The sequence below is a fragment of the Spea bombifrons genome, chromosome 3 (assembly GCF_027358695.1).
Source record: "Spea bombifrons isolate aSpeBom1 chromosome 3, aSpeBom1.2.pri, whole genome shotgun sequence".
Lineage (NCBI taxonomy): Eukaryota > Metazoa > Chordata > Amphibia > Anura > Pelobatidae > Spea > Spea bombifrons.
In genome coordinates, this window is record NC_071089.1 from 117501959 (window position 1) to 117527028 (window position 25070).

General features: G+C 44.5%; 1 protein-coding gene across 3 annotated transcripts in view; it reads right to left on the bottom strand.

The window, feature by feature from the left end:
* HMBOX1 (homeobox containing 1) overlaps positions 1-23603 on the bottom strand; it is a 44392-nt gene extending 20789 nt beyond the window's left edge. For all 3 annotated transcript variants that reach the window (XM_053459929.1, XM_053459928.1, XM_053459927.1), the window contains exons 1-5: positions 23426-23603; positions 11168-11338; positions 8334-8813; positions 2349-2434; positions 1409-1519 (exon numbers count right to left, since the gene is read on the bottom strand). In XM_053459929.1, the coding sequence (XP_053315904.1) occupies positions 1409-1519; positions 2349-2434; positions 8334-8813; positions 11168-11199 (709 nt within the window). In that variant the 5' untranslated portion in view covers positions 11200-11338; positions 23426-23603. The remainder of the gene's footprint in view (positions 1-1408; positions 1520-2348; positions 2435-8333; positions 8814-11167; positions 11339-23425) is intronic.
* Between the last annotated feature and the right edge of the window lie 1467 nt (positions 23604-25070).

A 25070-nucleotide genomic window follows, 5' to 3' on the forward strand; every position in this document is an offset into this window, starting at 1 on the left:
CACCGGGGGGACGGGGGACGGGGGACAATCTAGTACACAGGACTCCCAACATACCCGCATTGGGATCCTTTACAGAGGAAAAAAAAGATTTTATGCAGATAAAAATACTAAAAAAAAAAAATAAATAAAAAAAAAATCCTTGATTTATTGCATTTTCCCCATAAAATTGTTTACGTAATACAGAATAATCTCATGTATTTATTTTAGACGGCGCTCCGGGCTCCGCCACCCCACGTAGCGGAGAGAACGATCACCCGACAGGATAATCTGCCAAAAATAATTTAGAAGGAAAGATTTTGAAGGAAAATGTACCGGCCAACAGCGGAGGATTTTAAAACAGAAGTTTTGCTAGATGTTTTTATGCTGTAAAAAAGCAGCATTTATGATTCATTCCTTCGGACTAAGGGTTAATATGTAATATGGGTGACCCCAAACACAGAGTATATGCCAGCCCCACTCAAAAAAATAAAAAAACACCCTCAGTATACTTATCTGAGGGTGGTTGATAAACAGAACAACCTCCCAGCAGAAGTGGCAGGGGTTAATTAGACTGAATCTATTTTGACAAGACCAAAAGGCAAATTAAGGTTTGAGTCTTTAAAGCAGGAAAAAAGGGGTGGACTAAATGGGCTGTCAAATTCTGTTTCCCCCATACTGTAGAAATGTGGGTACATATATTAAATATAAAAATATATAATATATATATATAATTACAGAGGTTATACAGTAAGAGCAGCACCTATATGAGGCCACTTTACTAATAAGCATACTTGTTTCAAATTAATAACTAAAATTCATAAGTTGAGATGAAAAATACATTTATATATATAATATATAAAAATATATATTATATATAAAAATATAAAAATAAATCTATTTTTTCTGTGCCTTTTTCAAAACAAAATGCTAAAAAAACACACACCTGACATGCAAAAATATAATGTGACAAAACAACGCGCAGCATTCCGGGGCGAAGGCGCGTTCTTTAATGACGCGTGTCAATCAGACAGCAGGGAGACGGCGCTTTGTGTCCTGTAGAGATTAATGTGATTTAAAAGGTACGTTCCCAAAAACGAGTCTTTAAGTCTCCAGACCCTGCTGGCATCCCTAGCAAGGGAAGATACTCAGGTACGCTTCCTCATGCTAGACAATTATTATTATTATTTATTGTTTTACATAGCGCCATCAAATTCCTGCACATGAGCGACCGCCTCTCCTGCTAAGGATAAGCACACGACTGACCAACATGCGCCATACCTAAAGCAATCATATATATTAACCATTTCATATCAGACGCCCAAACGAGCAGAGAAGCCCGATGTTCATAAGGGCCGGATCTGCCGTACTCAGTAGAAGCGCGGTTACCCCGTCCTGTAACGTCTGCATTAAAGCGCTAGGTCTTATTTACCTGGGTTGGTCTTCTCCAGCTGATACCATCGGTAGAAAGCTCTCTTCTTCTGCTCGCTCAGGTCGGACCCCTGCTGAAGCAGCCAGTGGGAGATCCTGCTCTGACTGATACCTGCGGCGGCAAAACCGGACAGACGTTCTCGTTAGAGCCCTGGTGCAAAAAGCAGAGGGACTCTACACCTTTTAACCCTCCGAGGGGCAGGGAGTGATCATGGGAAACAGACCTAGCATGGGTTAACCCTCCGAGAGGCAGCAGGGGCAAAGCGGGGCAATCAGTGAAGATCGACTCATTTGTTAGAAGTTTATACCGTGTCTTACTTTGATTTTTTTGGGCAGCATAATATTCTTTACGCGCATGTCCAGATATCCTCCCACATTCTTACCGAAGATCCTGGGACATAATGAGCCTTGACAAAGAAATTGCAAGGGTGTTGAAAGAATTTGGTGGCAGATAAGAGCCATTTTGCCCTACAAAGTGCACCCATTTTCCTAGCTGCACTTGCAACCCTTACTTGGTCCTTGGTCTTGTCTTATATTCAGGGTAGCTAACCCTCTGGTGGCTCCTGGGAGGTCATTCCACTTATCCACTACCCTATCTTTGAATAGAAAGGGTTTGCCTTATTCTTATTCGGTTATCATGCGCTGACCAGGTATCCCTAACGGTATCCGTCTGGCACCAGGCATGAAAAGTTTAACAAACTCAGCTCTGAAGTTTTAATCGTAACTTATTTGTAAGAACACCTTTTAAATCAAGAGCGACAGGGGAAAAAAAAAAATCTTTAAATTGATTTAAAGATGTTTTATGCTCGGGACAGGGGTTCTTAAATCAAACGCGTGCATTATGATGATTGGAGCCGCCGAAACGGCACCGCAATGCAGAGACATCTGCACCCTTCCTGATGTAGCACACGGGGGGGCGGGGGCTGGGGGGTCATCTTTACCTGTAACTTGCGCGACTACAGCCTGAGATATTCTCCGGTTGGCAAGAAAGGCTTTGATTTCTTCTTTGATGACGCTGCTGTCTCTCCTGCGGTAAAAGAACAGATACAGGACAGGTGAGAGGTTAGAAGGGCATTACTATTATTCCCAACACATGAAGGTGTGAATATGTGAATATATATATATAATAAGTTTTAATGCCTCAGTCCACTAACTATCTATATCTATATATATATATCTATATATATATATCTATATATATATATATATCTATATATATATATATATATATATATATATATATATATATCTATATATCTATAGCTATATCTATATCTATATCTATATAGATAGTGGACTGAGGCATTAAAACTTATTGTGTGTATACCATCACCGTCAAAGTGACCCCAACACACACATATACATATATATATATATATATATATATATATACACATATATATACACACACATTAATATATATATATATATTATACATATAAACAAATAAATAAATACATAGTACAGCCGTTCATGCCATTTGAAATCCTGCTGAAATCCATATTTATTTTCTTGGAAATGTCGCAGTAGTGGGAAGGGAGCAGCAAAGGGTTAATAATAAAAAAAGATAAAAAAAATAAAAAAGCAACTTAGAGCGCAGAGCCAGGGGCCAGACTCGCAAAAGCAAAATGTCATAAAGTATCTTGCTGCTTGACATTTCTTTTAATGAGTGTCATATCTGATCAGAAGTGTCATAACGCGAGGATGGATGAGGGTAATTCGCGGCGGGTTGAGTAAGGTGTGCGAGAGCCATATGGCACACGGAAAGTTTCATTACTGAGGGGAGGCATAAATCTTACACATCAGACATAAAACCTGAGCCATAAAAATAAGACGAGGGGGGGGTATGGATTTAAGGCAGCGGCGGCTGCATAATTTATTGGTAAATAATTCAGGAGGTATTCCGCCGAGAAACAAACATTCCCTTTCACGCTGCGGCTTGCTAGGGGTTAAACTGGCGACTTAACCTCAGCGGTGCCTGCGGTTCTGTGGAATAGGGAGTGCCCATGCAGTGAAGGGGTTAACTCCGCCGGAACAAAACGTCTGTAAGGGACTCTGCTAAGTGCGTACCGCCCATTTAGCGAGGACGCCGACGCGTTTTACCGCGTGCGGTGCTGCTTTACGAGAGGTTTGATACGAGATGGACTTTTCCTCCGGCCCCGACTGCTTCTCCCGAATGAGATCTTTAGAAAAGGGATGGAGAACGCGCAAGGCTTCCCCTCCCCCGGTGACAAACCGGGGTGATCTATCAATTTACCAAAACGCTGTGCACTGCAATATATTGGGGCAGCGTTAAACCCCCCCCCCCCGCAGTAATAAAGGACAAGCCAGCTAAAGTCAACCCATTTTATGTCTCCACCAGAACCGGAACGTAAAGCAGGGGATTTGTATGCGGTTTCACACAAAGGACCCCCCCCCGGCAAAACAGACTTTAATCTGCACCAAAAAAAAAAATAAAAAATATAATAATAATAATAAAATAATAATAATAAATATAATTTTACACAGAAATTCTGGTGAAACGTCAGGGGAGGGGCTGACTTATTTTCGTAATAGGACGATAATGCAAGGATCGTGATTTTGTGGGTTTATTTAATACATATGGGCCTTAACTACATTTGTATCGCGCAACATAAACCTCTAGGAACGGCATTCTCCTCCATCACGGGAGGGAAGTTCTATTATTCAGCTCACACGATCAGGTCCCTCCTTCTCTACATGCGCTAATCTTATTGTCAAATTGTATATTGTCGCCGTTCATTTTTACCCTCCCCATTGTAATAGCGCTAGGGAATACAGGACTGCATTGGGATGCAGGTCCCGCCAAAAAAACTTGCGGGCTGCTCCCTCACAGCGTCTCTTCTCTTGCTCCGCCAAGGAACAAAACAGAGTCACGTGATGTGACATCACTTCCCGTGACTCCGCCTTGCTCCTGGGCGGAACAAGAGAAGAGACGCTGTGAGGGAGCAACTCGAGGACAGCCTTGCGGGACTGAGCGGGAAATCTGCACTTCAGGTAAGGAGGTGGCGTGATTGGCCACACACGTGGCGGGAGCGGCCGGGATTGACCAAAAAAAATCAGCAGGAGAGGGATTATAAAGCAGCCCCGCGCAGGGCTCTACTAGGGGAGGCTGCCGGTGATCTAGTAATAAATGTAATGTTACGCACAAGGGCTGTTTGGATTTTCTCCAGTGCCCACATTGTGAACGTTACTTCTGATTATTTGTGACGACACAAGTTTACAGGATGCAATGATTAGATAAATATGGTAACTGGTAAATTAAGTTTAATGGTAAAAAAAAAAGTGAGTTTGGGGTAAAAAAAACTAAAGTGAAAAGCAGATTTAGCATTTTAAAAGAGATGCTCGTAAAGGCAGGTTGTAAATCACCGCTAGCATTACATAACACCAAAAACCAATATTATAACCTGTCTGGTTGGCTTGCTGGAAAACGTGATTTATTGAGAATTTATTATTGATTGCTTGAAGCACTTCACAAATCCTTGAGGAATGGGCACGGCAGAAACCTCTATTACAAAAAGCACTCCGTCTTTCTTTTTTATTTTAATAAAACCGACTAATCACAATTTTATGCAGTCCTGATCTAAAATGAGTCGTCGCCGAAATGGGGGGAAAAAAAAAAAGACACCCTTAAAACGATCATTCCGACTACATGTTACCAGGAGCGGAATCAAGAATCTGAAGATCGAGGTAGGTTAGAGGCTGTAACCCGAAGCCAAAGAGATAACTGAATTATGTAAATATTCTGGACATTCCTAAAACTCTTCATTTTCTCACAAAACCTATAGAAACAAAACCCAAAGCCAAAAAATAATAATAAAAAAAAATTCTATAAATGTGATTTTATTTCATTTAGTGGGTGTTATATATATATATATATACATATAAATAATAATAAACACAGACCCCTATACGTCAGAACGGAAAGGCTGCTGATCTGGGGGATTATTCTGGCTGCCCATGAAGTCACAAATATGTTTTTGCTCCATATCTGGGCAAAAGTGTCATTTGTGTAAAATGTTTTGTCAGGCTAAGTGATTTTTTTCCCACTTTTTTATTTTTATTTTAAACATTTCTGTATGTAACAAAAATGCACCGTATGTATGTATGTAATATGTAATATATATATATATGTATGTAATATATATATATATATATATATATATATATATATATATATATATATATATATACACACACACACACACACACACACAGATTATATACATATATATATAATTTCTTTATTTTATTCCATACATACAGTCATTGGATAAAAAAAATAAAAATAAATAAAATTATATATATATATATATATATATATATATATATATATATATATATATATATATATATATATATATATATATATATATATAATATACAATATACCGTATATAAAAAATAAAATGTATATATTTACAATGCAGGAGGTTGTGCTGGGCATACGGCGTTTATAAAATCAGCTTCAATGACTATATGGAGATTTCCACGCAGGAGGTCGGCTCCCTCTGGGGCCACTACTTCTCCATGTTAAAAACATTTACGTGTTATATTTAACCCTTTAATTTGGCACCCTAATCGTGCAAAGCGAGGCGTTACTATCTGCGACCTATTAAATGTATCAGTTATGCCGTCCTTTAGCCCGGATCCCCCCGTGTCACACAGAGTCACGCCGCTCGCTGGAAAGGCCGGGAACCCGAGATGTAGAACGGTACGGAATATTTCCGAGGAGGGCAAATTGCTAAGTTAAGAAAAGAAAGCACTTAATTAAACCAAGAAATGAAATGCAGCTGCAAGTAAAAGGCCAAAACAGAATTTTAATCTGTTTTCTAATTAAAAAAAGAAATGAGAAATTTCAAAACCAATTACAGTGTTTGGGAGAGAGAAACCTACCGTATTTGTTTGGCAAATATATCTATATTCCGAGCGCCAAGCCATCCCAAACGCCAGATTTTTATCAAATAATTTGCCCTTTAAAAGACATTACTAAAGGTTGGGTGTAGTTGCAGATGCCTTTTCCGCGGCCCCCACCCCCCCATTAAAAAATGACATCAATAAAACACGGTTTATACAGATTTAAAGTATTTTAAGTTACTTAAAAGGAAAGTTCTACAAATAAAATGTACATATTTAAAGCAGAGCCATTTTCAGTCCATCTAGCCTGTCCTTGAATATGCCGATCTCATGCATGTTTCAATACCCTGACTGTATTGGCCTCTACCGCTTCTGCTGGGAAGCCGTTCCACCTGCCACCCTCTCAGTAAAGTAAAGCTTCCTTATGACATCTAAGCCTCCGACTCTTTGGGTTTAGGACCTCTCGGCCATTTCTCCTCTTTCCACAAAAGAACTAGATGCTAAAAATGTGCGTTTTGATGACATCACATCAGCGAGACGGCGCCCACGTGTCCTTTTTGTTTACTGGCTTGTTACCGTGACGCCTGTCCCACTCCATATGTCCGGCTGCGTATTCCGGCCCCGGCCTGGGGTGGCAGGTGGAGGTGGGATGAGGGTCCCTATGGGTTGGTGGAACCCAATGGCTGCTCGACGGGACATTTCGTCACCATACGACAGCCAGGGTCGGAGCCCAAGCTAAGCAGGTCTCCGTGGGCTTGACTTCATTGTCAGTCTCACACTCGTCCGAGGACCTGTAATTTATTCTCTACTCGCTATTCAAAGCGCAGATCCCGGGAGGACATATACGAGAGCGCTTTCTTGCCACTGATTGGCCGCCTCGAGCAGGTGTGAAATGACAGACTGCAGGGGAAGGCAGCAGCTGCAGCAATAGGGCTGCATCTTCTAGGTCAGGTAAGTGTTTATTTCTGAAGAATACATAAAACTACTCACGTTCCTCCTTAGATGGGGGGGGGGCAAGGAACGTTAGTCTGTCCCACTGGCCACGCCAAACACTGCCAGCCGAATAGATTGTCAGCTTTGTAAACCGAGCACAAAGCACGCAGCCGTCGCCGTCCCTGGCGGATCGTAACTTTAACAATTCTAAAACAGCGCTTTATTGCCGCTTAATCCACCCAGACGAGCGATTACACGAGCCGCAGTCAATGGAGAGCGAGAACTGCCCCCCCTGCCCCCCCAAAACCACAGAGAAGATGAGACGCGGGGAGCCGGTAAAGCATCGCGCTCCTCAGGCTAAATCATCGCGGCCCCCGAGAGAAGTCAGGAGTCAGACGTTTAGCTGGGAAACGTAAAAACCAATTAGGAAGACGACCGTACACGCTGATTTATTACTCTGCCGCCCGCCAAACCTCAGGCAGGCGCTTCTCCCGAGACGGGATCGGAAAAAGGAAACAAAAAAAGGGGGAAATATGGATATTTCTGCCACCGACAAAACACAGGCTAGAAATCTCTTTAGTGAGCAAGGGGTTAATACGAACCGTATACTGACTATGTGGACACTGGTGTGTATTTGGCGGTTTACAGTTCTATAAAGAAACCCTGTGTTCTCAGGCTTTTTAGGATTATTCCTCCCCATTAAACAGACGCTCGAGCCATCATATGCACTTTAAATCTCCATAGTGTCCCCCTTGCACATGCATGGGGGGGGTCCACAGAAACTGATTGGCTGCTTTATCCTAAGGCTTTGGACCGTGGAGGAGGGCACCTGTAGGGCTGCAGCTTCTATCTCAGGTAGGTTTTTGTGGGTAACTGTCCCTTTAAGGACTCTCTCCCGTATTAAGTTGCTGATTGTTGTTGACTGGTTCAGACAGGCCGGGCGATGGACAACTTCGGGCTGAGAAATTAGATACTCAAGTTAAGCCATCTTTTCCCCACACATCCCTACTTCCCTAAAGAAAAGAAAAACAGTCCCTTCCTTAAAACCTACAAGACAAGAACATTGGTTGAAAAAGCGAGCATTTTAATAAATAGCGCCGGCGACGCCAGAGCCTGACCTCATCAGCTCCTCGACCTTGTCGTCCACGTCCAGGTCTTCCTCGGACGCCTCGTAGCTGTACGACCGCGGCCCGATGCTGTTGGCGTGGTAGCGCGACGGCGACAGCTTCCCGTTGGACGTGGGGAGCCTCTCGTTGCTCTCTCTCCCGTTCTGATTGGTGGTGCAGGGCTGCGGGGAGGTGTCACAGCTGTTGCTGGGGGACGGGGACATCCCGCAGTGAAGGGTCTGCGTGGACGCGGTGGCCGTGGAAGACGACGCGGGGACGTTGTTGGCGGTGCTGTTGTTGTAGGACGTCGCCCCGTAGCCGGACCTCCTCCCGAACTTGTCGCTGTGTTCCTGGTCGAGGCGGTCGAGGGTCTCCAGCGCGTGGAGGACCTCGTGCTTGGTCATCCCCGTACGTCTCAGGCGCTGGAGCAGGTCTATCTGCTCGATGGTGAACCTCGGCTCGTCTGTGTAATGCGACATGGTTTCTGGCAGACTGCAAAGGAACGAAGAAAAGAAGTAAATAATCCGCTCTTTTAGAAGGTTGTGAGAAGCCTAAAATGAATAAAACCAAAAATATTCACTGAATGTACCAATTCCAGCAAAATAACATGAAAATAAAATACTTTTGTAACTAAACATCGCTCCCGGAACCGCAGGACATCCGAGTCCTTCCCAAGAAAGAGACTCAAGTAATCTTTCTTTTTTTTTTCTTTCAGGGAATGCTTAATTGTCATGTGACACTAAAGCAGGTACTAATTGGTTGGCGACACAGAAAATGGGGGGAGGGGACAAAATTCTGAAAAGTTTTTATGTAATTAAACTTTCAGATGTAATAAATAATAAATATGACAGATCGACTTTTTTTTTTTTTTTTAACTTAAGGTTAGACACATTAGAGAGATTTATATATATAAAAAAAACCCATGCCTTATATTATAATATATACATATATACATATATAACATATACATATATAACATATACATATATACATATTGATAGAATTCAAAAAGGCAAAACAAAGGGAAGCATTTATATAATAGTATTAAGCTAGAAAAATACACAATATTTTAAATAGAACTTTTTTCTTCTTCTTCTATGTAACAAATTCTTAAGATCCTTAAATAAGTCGATGAGAAAGCTTGCCAAGCCGAGTATAAATAATAAAAAATAAAGTGGGAAAAAAAAGAAAAAAAAAAAGGAAAGCTGTGCTTTGTGAAATCGCTTCTTGGAAATGTTTTTCGAAAGGCAGCGAAATCATTTGATCAACCTCAAACTCCTGATTTCTTTATTCTGAAAAATGAGTATGTATCGCACCGTGTCACCGGCTCCGCGTGCAAACCGTCCGGGGTGATTAATGACCGCCGCGTAATTGCTTTGCAAAGAAAAAGAAAAAAAGAGAAAAACAATTCAAAGCGGACAACTCTGAGCACCGAAAAAAAAACATTTTTAACCTCTGGATTGTAAGCCAGGCCCTCGTTATATAATGTATCGGTTTGTCTTAGTCTGTCGGTTCTAGTTTTGTCAGACCCTTGGAATGTAGGGACTGGAAGAACCGCCACGGGAATTGTTGGCGCTATATAAATAATAAATAACTTAACCTTGGTCAAGCAGCAGGTAAAATCCAATGGGGCCGGTTCACACTATTACCCCTCTTCCTAGTATATGAGCCTGGGGTATATCCTAAACAAATGGGAGGGGAACACAGGGGTCCCCCGGGGGTAGCACAGGGGTAATTTAGACCAGCGGCGGTAGAATAACCACAGTGGGGGAAATACAGACCCTTGCGTGGCAGGGTTGACCAGGTTTGGAGTCGCTGGCACATACTTGGAAATCAAGAATGTCGATGGATGTAGAATTCTATATAAAATGCTTAAAAATGTAACTTTTTAAAAAGAGCTATTCCACAGCAAGGTAAGTGCGGCATCACGTAAAAGAATTCAAAGTCACATTTATCATCTTCTCCCCGACGATACTCAAAGCTGAAAAACCACAGTGAAATGTTTATTGAGATACTGGTGCTGCTTAGCAACAGAGTCGCGTCAGTCTTCTAAAGCGTGGCCGTTATGTGTAACACGTCAGCTGTCTGACCTCCTAGGACACGGGAAGAGAGCGAAGGCGCTTCGGCCGCTGGATGAACAGAGTGTTTGAAGAGCAGCGAAAGGCCCCGGATACCCGAGGACATTTCCGAGGACCTGCGCGCCTTCTCCGCAGTAATTCCTGCTATTAGAACAGTCCTAACGGGTCCCCGCAGAGCACTTTCCCAGATCGCTCCCCTTTATCATCCATGACCGGTGAATGAAACGCAGGGCGGCAGAGGACGCGCTAAGGACCCGCGTGAGACAGAGTTTACACGGCGTGTAAGACGTGCGCAGAATAAAAGCTCTCTTTCAGGGGTTAAAGGGAGAGCTAAAGCTCCTTCACGGGCTGAAGAAGAGCCATCTGAGGCTAGGAGTTTGGCCTTCAAGACATATTAGATAAGAAATCAGCTCATCTCATAGAATCGCACTACCCTGCCTCCTTAGAGTCATCATCTTAAGCCAATCTATAGACAAACACACCGACTCCCTATCCGACTGCCTGCAGGGAAACAATAGAATGGCTCTGTCTTAATCACCCATGCAGAGACTCATTAATGGAAGTCTATGGAGGGACGGACTTCATTAGCATCGCCATAAAGCATCAGTGTGGTGTTTGAGCCGGGAAAGTCACCCAAAATGTCGGACAGCAATGGCGGCCTCCAGATAAAGGGCCAGGAGACACCCCCCCCGGGCTCTTCATAACGCAGAGTGATCCTGTAAACCCCCATGTTAGTGAATAACATTATCAATATATTAAGACCCTCACCTCAGGGCACTGCTGTCTGCTGACGGACGCATATCAGAAGATTCATAAACTGTGCCAGTCGCTGCCGGGCAACATGCCGGGGAGCCTGCGCAGCACTGCCGGTCCTGATCGGTATTTACTGCGCTCCGGGGGGGGTGTCCTCTCGGGTTGGGATATTAGACGGTTCCGAACCTGCGTGAAGAGAAAACATTAAAGCAAAACAGCCACGGACATAAACAGATACGCAAAATCTGCTGACAGATCGGCCCCATCCGCCCCCCGTCTAGTCACCCGTTTCTCCTGCTGTAAAGACTCAAACATTAATCAGTCGTTGGTCTCGTCTTAGATTCAGGAGCCGTATGTCTACCCCATGCATGTTTAATACCCTCACTCTACCACTTCTGCTGGGAGGCTGTTCAATTTATGTACCACCCTTACACCAAATGCTTGCATCGGCAAGGATTTAAATGTCTAAACATAGGCTCATTTATTCTTCTGCCATGATGTCACAGGAGACCTACACGGCCAGTTACAGACCCTAGACGGGTCTCCTAAGACGTTTCTTGTGCAATGTCACGTTCCTGATCTCGTGGTAGTTGCGATACCTAGAACACCTAGAACATTCTACATGAAACCATTCACGCCTCGGCCACACTTCTCCCGCTGTCAAGAAGAGAGCGCAATGTAACGAGACTACAAGCGTGAGGAGTATAGATTCGGAACGGAGATTAGACAGACTTTGGCCGAAACGTCGCGGAACGAAGAGAAAAGTAAAGCCGAGAGACAAGGACGGAACCTCTTTACATAAAAAGACTGCCATCGATCAATATCGCCGTCTGAGACAGAAACTAACTGCAGAAACAAGGCAGCACGGCACACGCTTGGAGGGAGGTCGGACATTTCGGGGTTAAAGTTTCCCACTTCCTGTCTTTTGTCGGCAAGATCAGGGGTTAAACTGCTTGGGCCGAGGGACGATATATCCTCGAAGTTAATTATCTTTAAGGAGGTCCGTATATCGAGGCTACGGATTTCACCTATACCTTGGCTAGCGTGGCGTATAGGTCAAGCTCCGTCCTCGAAGCGTGTTGGGTACATGTATCCGATATAAGCTTTTCTGTCGTTCCCCCGTCAGGAACAGATCTACATTTCACGCGACTCCTACCAATCACGCGACTCGTTCCCGCACTACGGGGGAATCGGCGGCCGGAGATGTACATTTACCAGCCCCGAGACGGCTAATAACTCAGAAACGCGAAGGCAAGAGCCTGTCAGGACTCATTACGGGCGACGCGGCACAACGAGCGATACGAACAAAGGCATCGGCCCAGCGCGGCCGACAACAAAGGCCGGGGGTTTAATGTAATAAAAGCCGGTACTGCAGCCGCACGGGGAGAGCTCAGTGGAAAAATACAAACTCGGATACAGAATAATCAGCCGGCGGGGCTGCGGGACCCCGATCCGGGCGAGTGTTAAATAAAAACTATGGACGCAATTCAGGGCTGCTAGATCTGCGAAGACCCCACTAAAGCAGATGCGGCCCCCTATAAATAACAGTACTGGCCTTAAACCAGTAACCCATATCACCCATTTTATGTATAAATATCGACATAGGACAAGCCGGCACCGGGGAGCGCTTACGGGTACAGGAACGCCAACCACACGGGCATAGAACATTCCGGCACCGGACCACAGCCTCGCCCCTGTGCTGGGGAGCGGACACAGCGCAGGTTATTAATAAGAAGCAATTCTGGTGGAAAGTTTGAAACTCGGTGAGATTCTGAGAGTAACCAGCGAGACGGTTCTGCTGCGCTGCCCTGGTTACTTTACCATATTTCACCAGAGCTAACGTTTAGTAATAACCACTGGCGTTCATTTCGGAAGATCCCTGAACAAACACATGAAAAGGGTTTAAACAATGACGCAGACCTAGGGTGAGGTCGCCCTACCGGGACATCAGGCTGTCTGAAGATCTCCGTGGTCTCCACTGCATCTCATGCCGGATACCCCCCCCAGCGCTGTATACAGTAATACAACCCCCCCCAGCGCTGTATACAGTAATACTGCCCCCCCAGCGCTGTATACAATAAAACCGCCCCCCCCAGCACTGTATACCGTAATACAACCCCCCAGCGCTGTATACAGTAATATAACCCCCCAGCGCTGTATACAGTAATATAACCCCCCAGCGCTGCATACAGTAATATAACCCCCAGCGCTGTATACAGTAATATAACCCCCAGCGCTGTATACAGTAATATAACCCCCAGCGCTGTATACAGTAATATAACCCCCAGCGCTGTATACAGTAATATACCCCCCAGCGCTGTATACAGTAATATAACCCCCCAGCGCTGTATACAGTAATATAACCCCCCCAGCACTGTATACAGTAATATAACCCCCCCAGCACTGCATACAGTAATATAACCCCCTGTGCTGTATACAGTAATATAACCCCCCCAGCACTGTATACAGTAATATAACCCCCCCAGCACTGCATACAGTAATATAACCCCCCCAGCGCTGTATACAGTAATATAACCCCCCAGCACTGTATACAGTAATACAACCCCCCCAGCACTGTATACAGTAATACAACCCCCCCAGCACTGTATACAGTAATACAACCCCCCCCCCCAGAGCTGTATACAGTAATGTTGGTCAGTGACCTGAAAAAAAAAAAAAAAAAAGATTCTCATTTTGTTCCAATAAACTCCCTTTATCTGCAGACCTGGAGCCGCCGTTGCTGTCAGTCATGTGATATTTTGGGTGACTTTCCCGGCTCAAACACCACACTGAGCTGATGCTTTATGGCGATGCTAATGAAGTCCAGTCCATTCGACTTTCATTGGCCGGAGTGCCCAGCTGGGTAATTAAGACTGAGCCATTCTATTGTTTTCTCTTGTCAGGGTGTTTGTCTAGTAGATCGAGGCTCAGATAACAGAGCGAGAAAAAGAAAACCCTGTAACGTACGGTCTGTCTGACAGAGAGCTCTCGCTCCTTGATAATATTTGAGCGACAGACGAGAGCGGCTTTCTGAACCCAAAAACACAGCAATCAGGAACGCGATAAAAGACATATGTAGGAAAAGTCATGCAGATCCGGGCGAGGGAGTGCGAGGGTGGGCGAGGGAGTGCGAGGGTGGGCGAGGGAGTGCGAGGGAGCGCGTGCATACACACTGCATAAGTGTACGGATGTCGAAAATGTCGTGGAGCGAAAGCTCTTCAGTAACACACAGACGCGTGGTAGATTCATTGCCAACTACACTAAAAAGACCCGCGTCTCATATGTAAGCACTAAACCCCGATTAACCCTTTCCACCCCGCACACCAATCTTTATGCAGCCCAGAGGTTATATACCAAAACTTTCTATATTACACTGCGACGACGGAGCGGCAGCAGATACCCGCGGCGCAACAGGGGGCAGCGAATTAACATTAAAACCAACGCTATAAAAAGACGAACAAACTGAAGACGCGCAGGCACAGACGGAGAAGAGGGCCCTGCTCTTGTGAGCTTACAATCTATTAGGAGGGCGGATAACGGGATGAAACATCCGTACATTAGAAGTTCGGTAATGACTGCGTAATCATCGCCGGGAGGGATGGGGCTCGCGTATAAAATACACAAATTTGGTTTAAAATCCCCCCCCCCCAAGCATCTTCCAGAAAGTATTCATAAATTGTCTGACATTTGCACCTATCCTGGAAGGGGCTGGCGTGACATTTCGTACCCTGGAAGACGGGTCGCTCACGGCGCGGGGGGGGGGGGGTCCAGCGCGTTATAAATCCGGACTGTTTGTTTTCTGCCGCTTGTTGACTCACGGTTCCAGGAAAGGAGCGCCGCTTCGCAGTTAGGAGAAGCAATGAATCTCTGAAACCCCCGCATAGCGTTCCTTACAGAGCAACGCGGCCCTTCGGCGAGCTACGGCCGGGCTGGGGGGGCCGCAGAAATCCTACAACTCCCAGCAATCTCATCCAGCAAGCGACGCTCCGGCCCGGGGGACGTCAGCAAGGAGCAGAGAACCCGCATCTTAACATCTGTGTGAAAGCACATTAAGAGGTCAAGAAGCTGCACAGAAAGGCAGTCGCCGAAATCAGAAACATTTAAAGGGACAGTGCCACCACCGCAGCGTTTACTGTAACAAGACATTTACCCCGGCGGCCGACGGCTTGTGTTTTATCAGTAAAAGTATCTGGTAGACATTTAAAAAGGGACACTCCAGCCATCATATACCCTTTAATGCATACAATAGCTGCAAGCCTTATTTTTTATAGCGTGCCCCTCAGAAATGTATGGTGTGATTCTGCAGAACCCCCCCCCCCAGGGTGGCTCCGGGTTTAATGAGACCACCGTGGTTCACATGTAAGGAGGAAGGTAGCTCCAGAGCTGCAGCTTCTACCAAAGCCAAGTTTAATTTATTTTAGTTTTTAAAGAATGCACCATTAAACTTCTCACAAAATACTTTAATATGAATTCTTCTTTAGTGGGGCTCAGTCAGCAACATAACAGGGGAGATAACTTATTGGGGAGGAAGTTAACATCTCTGCTCCCGATCTAATACACATAAAGGTGGGATTATATTATATGTATATATTTATTTTATTCTTTTATATTTATTATATTAATATTTATCTGTTGGCACATCTGTTGCAGGTTTGATTTAGAGGACACCCGTCTGTGTTTGGTTGTTATAAATGTCTTACAGAAATCTGGATTTTAATGTGCCTTATAGACTCAGAATTTGAGGACCCCTTAGAAATGGTGACCCCAAAACATATTGTAAGCTAGAAAGTGATCCCACCAGGCAAGACGATGCCCCCCGTTCTTTCTATTATGAAGCACATGAGGTTTGTGAGCCTTTAATACACAAGATATATGAATCGTATATAAAAAGACCCCGATGGATACTTTCTGGTGTGACAGTTACTGGCAAAGCATTGTGGGAATTGTAGTCCGCTAGTGCTGCCGTATAAAAGCTCAGCCGTCGCCGCTTTGGTCCGTGTCCTTCCCGCTAGGACAGGTGCATTTCTAATGGTCTCTGTAGGACACTTTGCTGAGCGTATGCTTAATTTTGCCTCTTAACGAGCCATTTGGGAAACGAATGTACGGCGGGTTAGGGGGTCGCGGACGTATATATATGAAAGATCGCCGTTTCAAAGAGCTGACCCCAACGCCGGCAGGAGATAATGCACTCATTATGCCACAGAAATCAATAATAAATTAACACGTATTAGGCGTGGAGAGGTTAACGGTGTTAAGGGATGAATAGATTTGTGTCTGTTCGGATCAGCGTTTATGGGTTGTAACGAGCGGGGGTCCGGGGCGCTTCCTGTTAGAGGACGCCGTTATGCTGTAAGTGGGTCTCCGCCGTCATGTCTGCTGGGATCGGGCTTAAATAAAAATGAAATTGCCGCATCAATCAAGAAATACTGAAAACAGCAAAAGGCAAAAAAGTTTTAAGCATTTTCTGGCCCCCCCTCCCCCCCAAAAAAGGAAGAAAAAGCAGCACTGGCACTTTAAGGCCCGTGGCGACTAAACGGCGTACGTGGGGTTGTGCAGCAGATCTGCGAGACTGGGGAAGAAGAGCAACCCCGTCACTTTAAGGCCAGCAGCGTCCGAACTACGTCCACGCACCTGCGCATACACAGCCAATGACTGCTGTCCCGAGTACAATCCAAAGTAGGCTACAGTTCCCATAGTGCTGGCTGAGGATTGTGAGAATTACAGTCGATATCTGAAGCTGCCAAAGGACGGAGAGGACCGCGTTCTGAAACCCTGAATAAATTGCATTAACGTGGAATAAGAAAGCCGACAGCGTCTCCCCTTTTTGGTTGTATTATAGTCGGCGGCGAGAAATATCAGAAATAATGACTTATTTTAGGAGAATTAATACAGAAACGCAAAGAATCCGGCAAAGTAAGAACACCGGAGAGCAGGAGAGATTAAAAAATAACCTGTGATGTTATGTTTGGGATTATGTTGGCTTTCAAACCCCAAAAAAAACTTTAAAGGGGGCAGTTAATACCCTCTTACCAGGCACCACTGACTCAAATGTTTTATTTAAGGTGCTGTTCCACCTATGACTACATACCGCATGAGAAACGGCACTCCTAGTTCTGCTGGACGCACAAAGTCACCCATAAAAGAATGCAAAATCGTGCCGCGGATGCTTAAAGGGACAGTTTAATGTCATCGGCATCCTGCAAGATCTTCCTTTTCCTCCATGCTCAGAAGTTTCTGGGTACCGATTGGTGGCTTAACCTGTCAATCGATGGCAGCGATTGATGAAGCAGCCAATTAGTTGTGACTGGAGGGGGGAGGGGTATAGCAGCCCAATTTGCAAATTCCACCCCATACGATAGCAAATCAGACCACAGAAAAAAAAAAAGAAAAAAAAAACATTTAAAGACATTAATTAGCATATGATGGCTGGAGTGTCCCTTTAATTGTCATGTGACAACGGCAGATACCGATAGGTTATTGCCATGGAAAATTAAAAACGTCGAATCTGCAGAACGTTTCATGACTAGAAGGCCTTCACGCATTCACCCTAGTCCTCCCAGGTAATCTTTCTTTAAACACTCAGATACAGTTTATATATAATTAAGAAAAAGTAAACTTCCCTCTAGCCGGGTCCCGTTAGCTCATCAAAGATGCAGAATTATCCAAGACTGCTTAATTCCCCAAAAGCATTTCATCATCCAAAGTGTCTAATTCATAATTTAGCCAGCGGGACTAATCAGCGTTGACTGCCAGAACACTGTGACGTAATACTACGTCAATCGGTGTGAAAGGGTAAAAATTCTGTGGTACCACCTTGCAAACGCATGTGGGGGGGGGGGGAATTCTCCAGAATCCTTACACAGGAGTTTGATATGCATTGAACGTTCACTATGGTTTCAGTTAAGTGGAACTGCACCTTTAAGAACCCTGTGACCCAACGGGAAATGGGCCCATACGCTCAGAAAGGGTTAATTTGTGTTTTAAAAAAAAAAATTACATAAAAATAAAACGGTTAGTATAGCTTCGTGGATTAAAGTCCTGGTAATAATTCTGACAAATGTCAATGTGACGTCTGTTTTAAAGGAATAAATGTTAAAAGCCAGGGAACCCCCCTCCCCCCCAGAAAACGAGGCAGAGGGAATTGAATGGCGGGCGCCCTGGCTTCGCTCTTCCCAGAATAAGACAAATCACGTTATGTTTTAGATCGAGCTCCTTCTGCATCGTCTCGAACCACGCCGTCAGCTTCCCGAATCCTAAGCGGGTTAGAGAAGAAACGCCGTTCTGCTGTATTTCAGCTCATTTTAATGTAGATCACACGGTGAGGTTTTATGTACCAACAAAACACGGAGAAGCATTTACAAAAGATGCCTAAAACAGAAAGTCTGACGGAAAAATATTTTTGAGCGGAACAGCCGCCCCGGAGCCGCCGTTGCTGTCAGTCATGTGATATTTTGGGTGACTTTCCCGGCTCAAACACCACACTGAGCTGATGCTTTATGGCGATGCTAATGAAGTCCGTTCCTCTGTAGACTTTCACGGGTGATTAAGACTGAGGCATTCTATTGTTCCCCACAGGCAGTATGATAAGGAGTCGGGGTGTTTGTCTAGTAGATTGAGGTTCAGATAAGAGTGAGAACCTCATACAAACGGCTGATATGCAGCTGCCTGAAAACATTACGCACCTAGAGCAAAACAAAACAAAAAAAAAAAAAAACAAAGAAAAACAAGAAAGAAATCTGGATGTAACGTTTCAAAACATTTTTCAATCGGATTCTAGTAATAACAAAAAGGTAGATTTACTGAACCTTGGACATCGTTATAGAGGATAGAATTTACTTTTGAAAGGAGGATCGTGTATTGTTGAGAAAGGGTTAAACTGGTTTAACGGGTTATATATTTTAAATTTACAAATGGTTTAATCCAAAAAGGAGCATTTTTAACAGGTATACATCATAATATATATATATATATATGTATATGTCAATTTCCAAACATATTTTATCTGTGTTGAAGGAAGATACAGATGCCCCCCCCTTGTTTAATTTTAAGGCAAATTATGGTCCCTTTTGTATTTAATGGGGATTTACTGCGGGGAAGGGGGTACCGTGATGCATGCGCAGGAAGCATACTTAAGTATGCTTCCGGGAGAAAGTGGCAATAGAGGGAGAAGACTTTCTAAACGCAAAGCATTGTGTGGTCATTGGAGTCCATGCACGTCTCCATGGTTTATACGCGAATCCCGTCCAGCGTCCTCTCCTACTGAGTCGCGCAGGATCGCACAGCTTGTTCACCCTCATTAACGCAACTTACTAGAGGGGACTTTGCAGGGGAACATCTCGTCGGCCTCCGCTGCAGCTATATTCGGGGTCTGCCAGCGAGAGGAGACCCGAGTACCATCGCCTGAGATTATACGAGCCGCACTGGCTGGAAGGGGGGCAAACTCTGCTGGTTAGAGCTCCGGACCAGATCCATTGCCCCAGGTAGAGACAATGTCCTTTTCTTCGCTCGGGATATTGCCTGCGCATGGCCAAAAGAAGGACAAATATTGCGTATGTATGGTGAGATGCTAAAAGTTTGAGCGTAAACCATTGAGGATTAAATACAAATAAATGTCTACAAAAAATAAAAAAAATAAAAACTTAAAAAAAATTAAAATCCAAATAAGATTAAGACTACATCTCGAAATAAATATGAATGTTGTAATTTGTGTCATAAGCAAGTCTTTGAGGATTTGCTCTAGTTAATGGAAAGACCCTTGGGGATCTCTAATCACGTTAATCCTGCTTTGAAGGAGCTGCGCAGAAAACAAAGTGTTAAATAAAATAAGAAATTCTGCTATGACCCCCTACGACCCAAAAATAAAAACCAGAAAAAATCCCTTCTAAAACATCATTTCCAGAAGCCCCTATAGTTTGCCAGGAGAAAGGGTACATAACCCATGCGCTCAAGGGGGCCAAAACAGGAGTAGTCAGACAGGGGTTAGAGCCACAGATCATGTAAGCCTCCATGATAGCCAGATTTCCCATGGCTTACGCACGACCAAGAGGGCATCATGGGAGTCGTAGTTCCACAGCCTCTGGTGGGCTACCAGTTGGATCCCCCATTCCTAAAACCAAGATGGTGGATGTGGGGTATTCCTATAAAATATTCAGTTTATTTCAATGGTTAATGTGGGAAAAAATGGCAGCAAGTGCCTTCAAGAAGCATATTGGCACGCTTGGCTCGTCATCATCTTGCCCGACTTTGCCCGTGGCTTACAGTCCGCTACAATATTTATGGCAAACGATAAAAGGCTGGTCTTCTAAAGCAGCATCGCGCATGATGCCAGTCCACGGCCAGCCGTCCGCTCATTTTACTTATTCTCCCAATCCGTAGTGCTCTCGGACTCTTCTCGAAGACCAATAAAGGAACCACCGGCCCTGAGTACAATCTTTCTACGGATAGTGAAGACTTGTCAACGGGCGCCAGTGACAGTCATCATCTACCAAGCGAGATTGGCTTCCGAAAACTTTCATTAGAACCATATGAAACCAGGAGCCGTATGCCCATCCCATGCATGCTCAAATCCGCTCACTGTATTACCCCCTACCACTTCTGCTGGGAGCCTGTTCCACTTACCTACCACCCTATCAGTAAAAAATTACTTCCATACAGTTTCATTAAACCACAAAGACATTAATTCTTACATTGCAGGAATATATATATATATATATATATATATACATATATATACATACACACACACACACATTTAATACGATTGGTTTCTCTGGAGAATGCTAAAAGACAGGTAGCCGCCTGGCTACCCGAAGTTTCCCGCCGGCACCCGACTTCTCATATCATGATACATTTCTCCGAACAGATTAATTGAATTCATAACATTTATTGGGTCAAAATGTTCAGACTCCCTTTAAAAAAAGCTGCACCGAATTAAAGCAAAATATTCAATTTTTTTCACCCGCTGCAATAGCATCCGGTGCTCTTCACCCTGACCCAGCCTCCGAGGGGTTAAAACCCAATTCTTGCGCATGCAAGGCCTTCGACCAATTATATCTGCTTTAAAAAAAAAAAAAATGAAAATAAAAATCATGAATAATTCATTTTTTGCACGGCTGCGTTATAGGAACTCCGGAGCGGCGAGTACAGCGTGTCCCCGCATCTCAAGGACTTCTCTGCGCAAATGTGACCCAAATGAACAGAGAGAATGACGAAAACTCCAAATTTAGCACAGGAAGTATTACAAAAAAAAACACAAACGTCTCGGCCAGACGGCGAGAAACGGAGCGATCCGTCCCGATAATAACCCATCGAACCTCTTACAAGTTAGGGCAGACGCGCTGACTAATGCTTTATTAATAGAAGACGACAGACAGATATACATTGAACCCGCCGCCGCCACCTGTACACGCGACGCGCGTCCTCGCCGCGTCTGCTATAAGAGATCGGGAGACATTTAACATATCCGACACCTGCTGGGAACACGTATGACGCCGATAAACAAGCCTTATGTTTGGAAAGCTAAAAATAAATAAAAAATTTAAATACATATTTTATTTTATTTATTTTATGTAGAACAAAATATATTTTTCTAGAAAAAAAAAAAAAATTATAACATTCAGTAATAAGAAAATATATATTTAGTTTTAAACGAAAGTTCATAGCGAAAAAATGCTAATACGCAATTAAAAGAAATTTCTAATAAAAAAAAAATAAATTGTAGTAAAACAGTAAAAATTTAATAAAAAAAAAAAAATAGGTTTGGAAGACAACTCTAGTGAGGATGCTAAACGCATCTAAACGGCGCGCAGAACATACATACGCAACGGGCAGGAAAGATAATACACGTTTAATAATGAATATTCGTAGGAAATAAAGACGTCGCCCAGCGTTACATATATTAATAAATACAGATTGCTGCAATATGAAAATCGGATTAAATTCTATTTATTTAGCTTTAGCACAAAAAGTTTAACACGAGGCGATGACACAAACAGCGGCCGTTTAGACATACAGTGCCTGTAAGTGTCATTAGGTCGATCCTCAGGGGATCACGACGCCGAGGGTTAAACGGTACAAAGCACCCCTGATGTCTTATTCACAGACACGGCAGCACCTGCCGGATCCAGACACGGCAACCAAAACAAACCCTCAGGACGGGGCTGTGATTGCTCTGGACACCCTCAGCCGACAAATCTGCCCTCCGTCCCAAACTGGTGTCCAAAGACACAGGTTACCGAGGAATTTAACGGGGGGGGTGGGGATTTCACAACTATTGCAAATCGCTACCAAAGATTAATTTGGCTCTTTAACCCAGATGGAATCAGACTCCCATTCACAAAGCCGCAAACACTTTATAATCCTAACGCATGTTGCTCTATTACGCATTATGTGGGAATAAGATGCCGCGCAGGGAGTACGGCAGGGCAGGGGTTAAACCAACATATATATACGTTTAACGAACAGAAGTGACGGTCGTGTTAACGGGATAACCTGTAAGAAGGCAGGGATGTTGTACTGCACCACTGCCTATGGGGCTGCCACAAACCGACGCTGCAGGGTCAGATTATACAGCACCGCGTCATAATAGACAAACCGCAACACGCCAAAGGGGGTCCGCGAAACCCACAAGTGATGCACAATACACTGCACCCCAGTCAGCCACCCAGAGGGGCAAAGGGACCCCCAAGTGCCAGCCACCCAGAGGGGCAAAGGGACCCCCACCCAGGGCTGCAACCCAGAAGGGCAAAAGGACCCCCAAGCGCCAGCCACCCAGAGGGGCAAAAGGACCCACAAGTGCCAGAGCTGCCACCCAGAGGGGTAAAAAGCACACCCACCCAAAGTCAAGGCTGCCACCCCAGTGCCAACCAGTCAAATGGGCAGAGCTGCCACCCAGAGGGGTAAAAAGATCCAAAACACAACCAGCAACAGCACATGGTGCACAACACAACCGAGCAACACAACCCAGGCGCACAAAGCAGCAGCACAACCCTGACAGACACAGCCCAGCGCGCAGCAAAGTGCCTCAGATCCACACAACTAGTGACACAAGCTGCACAGCACACCAACTCTGCTCCCGGAGACCACGGAGGCGCCAGTGACGGCTGCCACAAGCGCTGCCACCCGGCGCGAAGCCCACTAACACGGAAAGAGCTGCCACAGCACCAGCAGCCCCTCTCCGGTCTATGCAGGCGCCATGCGCGCGGCCGGCGACTGGCTGCGCGAACTTTTCTGAGTGACAGGAGTGCGGGGCAGGAGCTGCTGCGTCTGTCTCACCTTCCCGAGGTGCCGGCCAACAGCCTTACCCTTGCGGCCTCCTGGGGGTGCAGACGGGAGTCCGGGAGGGTGACGGTGGCCGCCCTCTGAGCTGCAGATCCCCGCGATCACCCAGCCGCTCACATCCGAACCCGACTTGTCTTTGTCTGCCACCCAGCCGCCATCTTGACACTCAGCACCGCGCAGCTCCCAGCCGAAAAAATCCGCGGGACTCTGGGACTTGTAGTTTCCGGCACCGTCGGCTTCTCCCCGGGGAGCGACAGCAACACTGCGGGAAACAGACTACACGTCCCAGAAAGCAACGCGGCGAGTCAGGCCACGCCTCCTCCAGCCTCTCACGCGCACAGAGACAGGGAGGGATATAACACAAACACCGTGCGTGTCTGGAGCCCGGGCGTAATGCGTCATAGTGACGTACGGCGTGACTACAAATCCCGAGAGCCTTTGCGCTAACAGGAAGCGGGCATTTGTGCTCTGGACAAGTGGAGAATGAAGCTGGTGAGGCTTTGGTGCTGAATATCCGCCTGTTATTGTTTTATAGCCTTTCAACTGTACGGAATAACAATAATAATAACAACAATAATCATAACGGTCATAATTCCATTATAACTGCTATTAAAATACTAACAATACTATTAATGCTTTCCCCGGCCGGTTTAAGTAAGCATTAGTCTGTCTAGTAATGGGCTGCTTGTAGCATGTTGGCAGCATGCAGGTAAACATGTGCCTAACGGGCATGCTGCCCAGCATATTATTATTATTTATTCATATATAGCACCACCATATACCTCAGGGCTGTATGATGCATAGGGCCTGGTTTGCATTAAATGGGAACGGTTTATAAAATGCTGTGCGCTAGGCTCAGACTCGCACTGTACAGCATTATTTATCTTGTGTAGTAAGGTCACCATATATACCGGTATGTGTATATATATATATATATATATATATAGCAAATTGTTTCTTTTTTGGGGTGTAAGCGCGCTGGAGAAAAAATATATAAATATATTTGTTTATTAATTCATATTATTGTTTAAGGGCAAAACAAGCATTGGGGGTACGCCGATCGATTTCCCTTATTCTGCAGATATATTTATATACGTTTATTTTGGTTTGTTTTATTATGTGGCGTAAGCGATATATTCTAGTATGGGAATGTTTTATACTTGCATCCCTTTATTTTGGTGCTAGTCCTGTCGCTATAGCAACTGTTCCATGGGGTATCCAGACCCGGTCCGTTGGCATTAAAACCACATTCTCAGAATTTACCCTTTTCCTGCTATAAAGACACAAACTTTAACCAGTCTTTAGAATCCCTGGCCCATTTATATATATTTATCATTTTATTTTATTGTTTTTTTATTTATTTAATAAAAACTAACTGCTGAGCTAACAAAGATGATTTTCCAGTTTTTGATATTTCCGCTTACTAAATCTATTTTTCCGTAATTATTGAGTCCTCTGCGGCCCCTTTAAATCTCTGTAACTTTATGACTGGTGCCGAACGCTTAAAATAAATTATTAATATAAATATAATTTAAAATTGCTTTTGTACCTTTCAGCTGTTTTTTTTTTAATACTCGGCTGATTGCGTTATTTTCATTTATTTTTAACAAGACTACCAGAATAAGGCTGTTTGGATTGC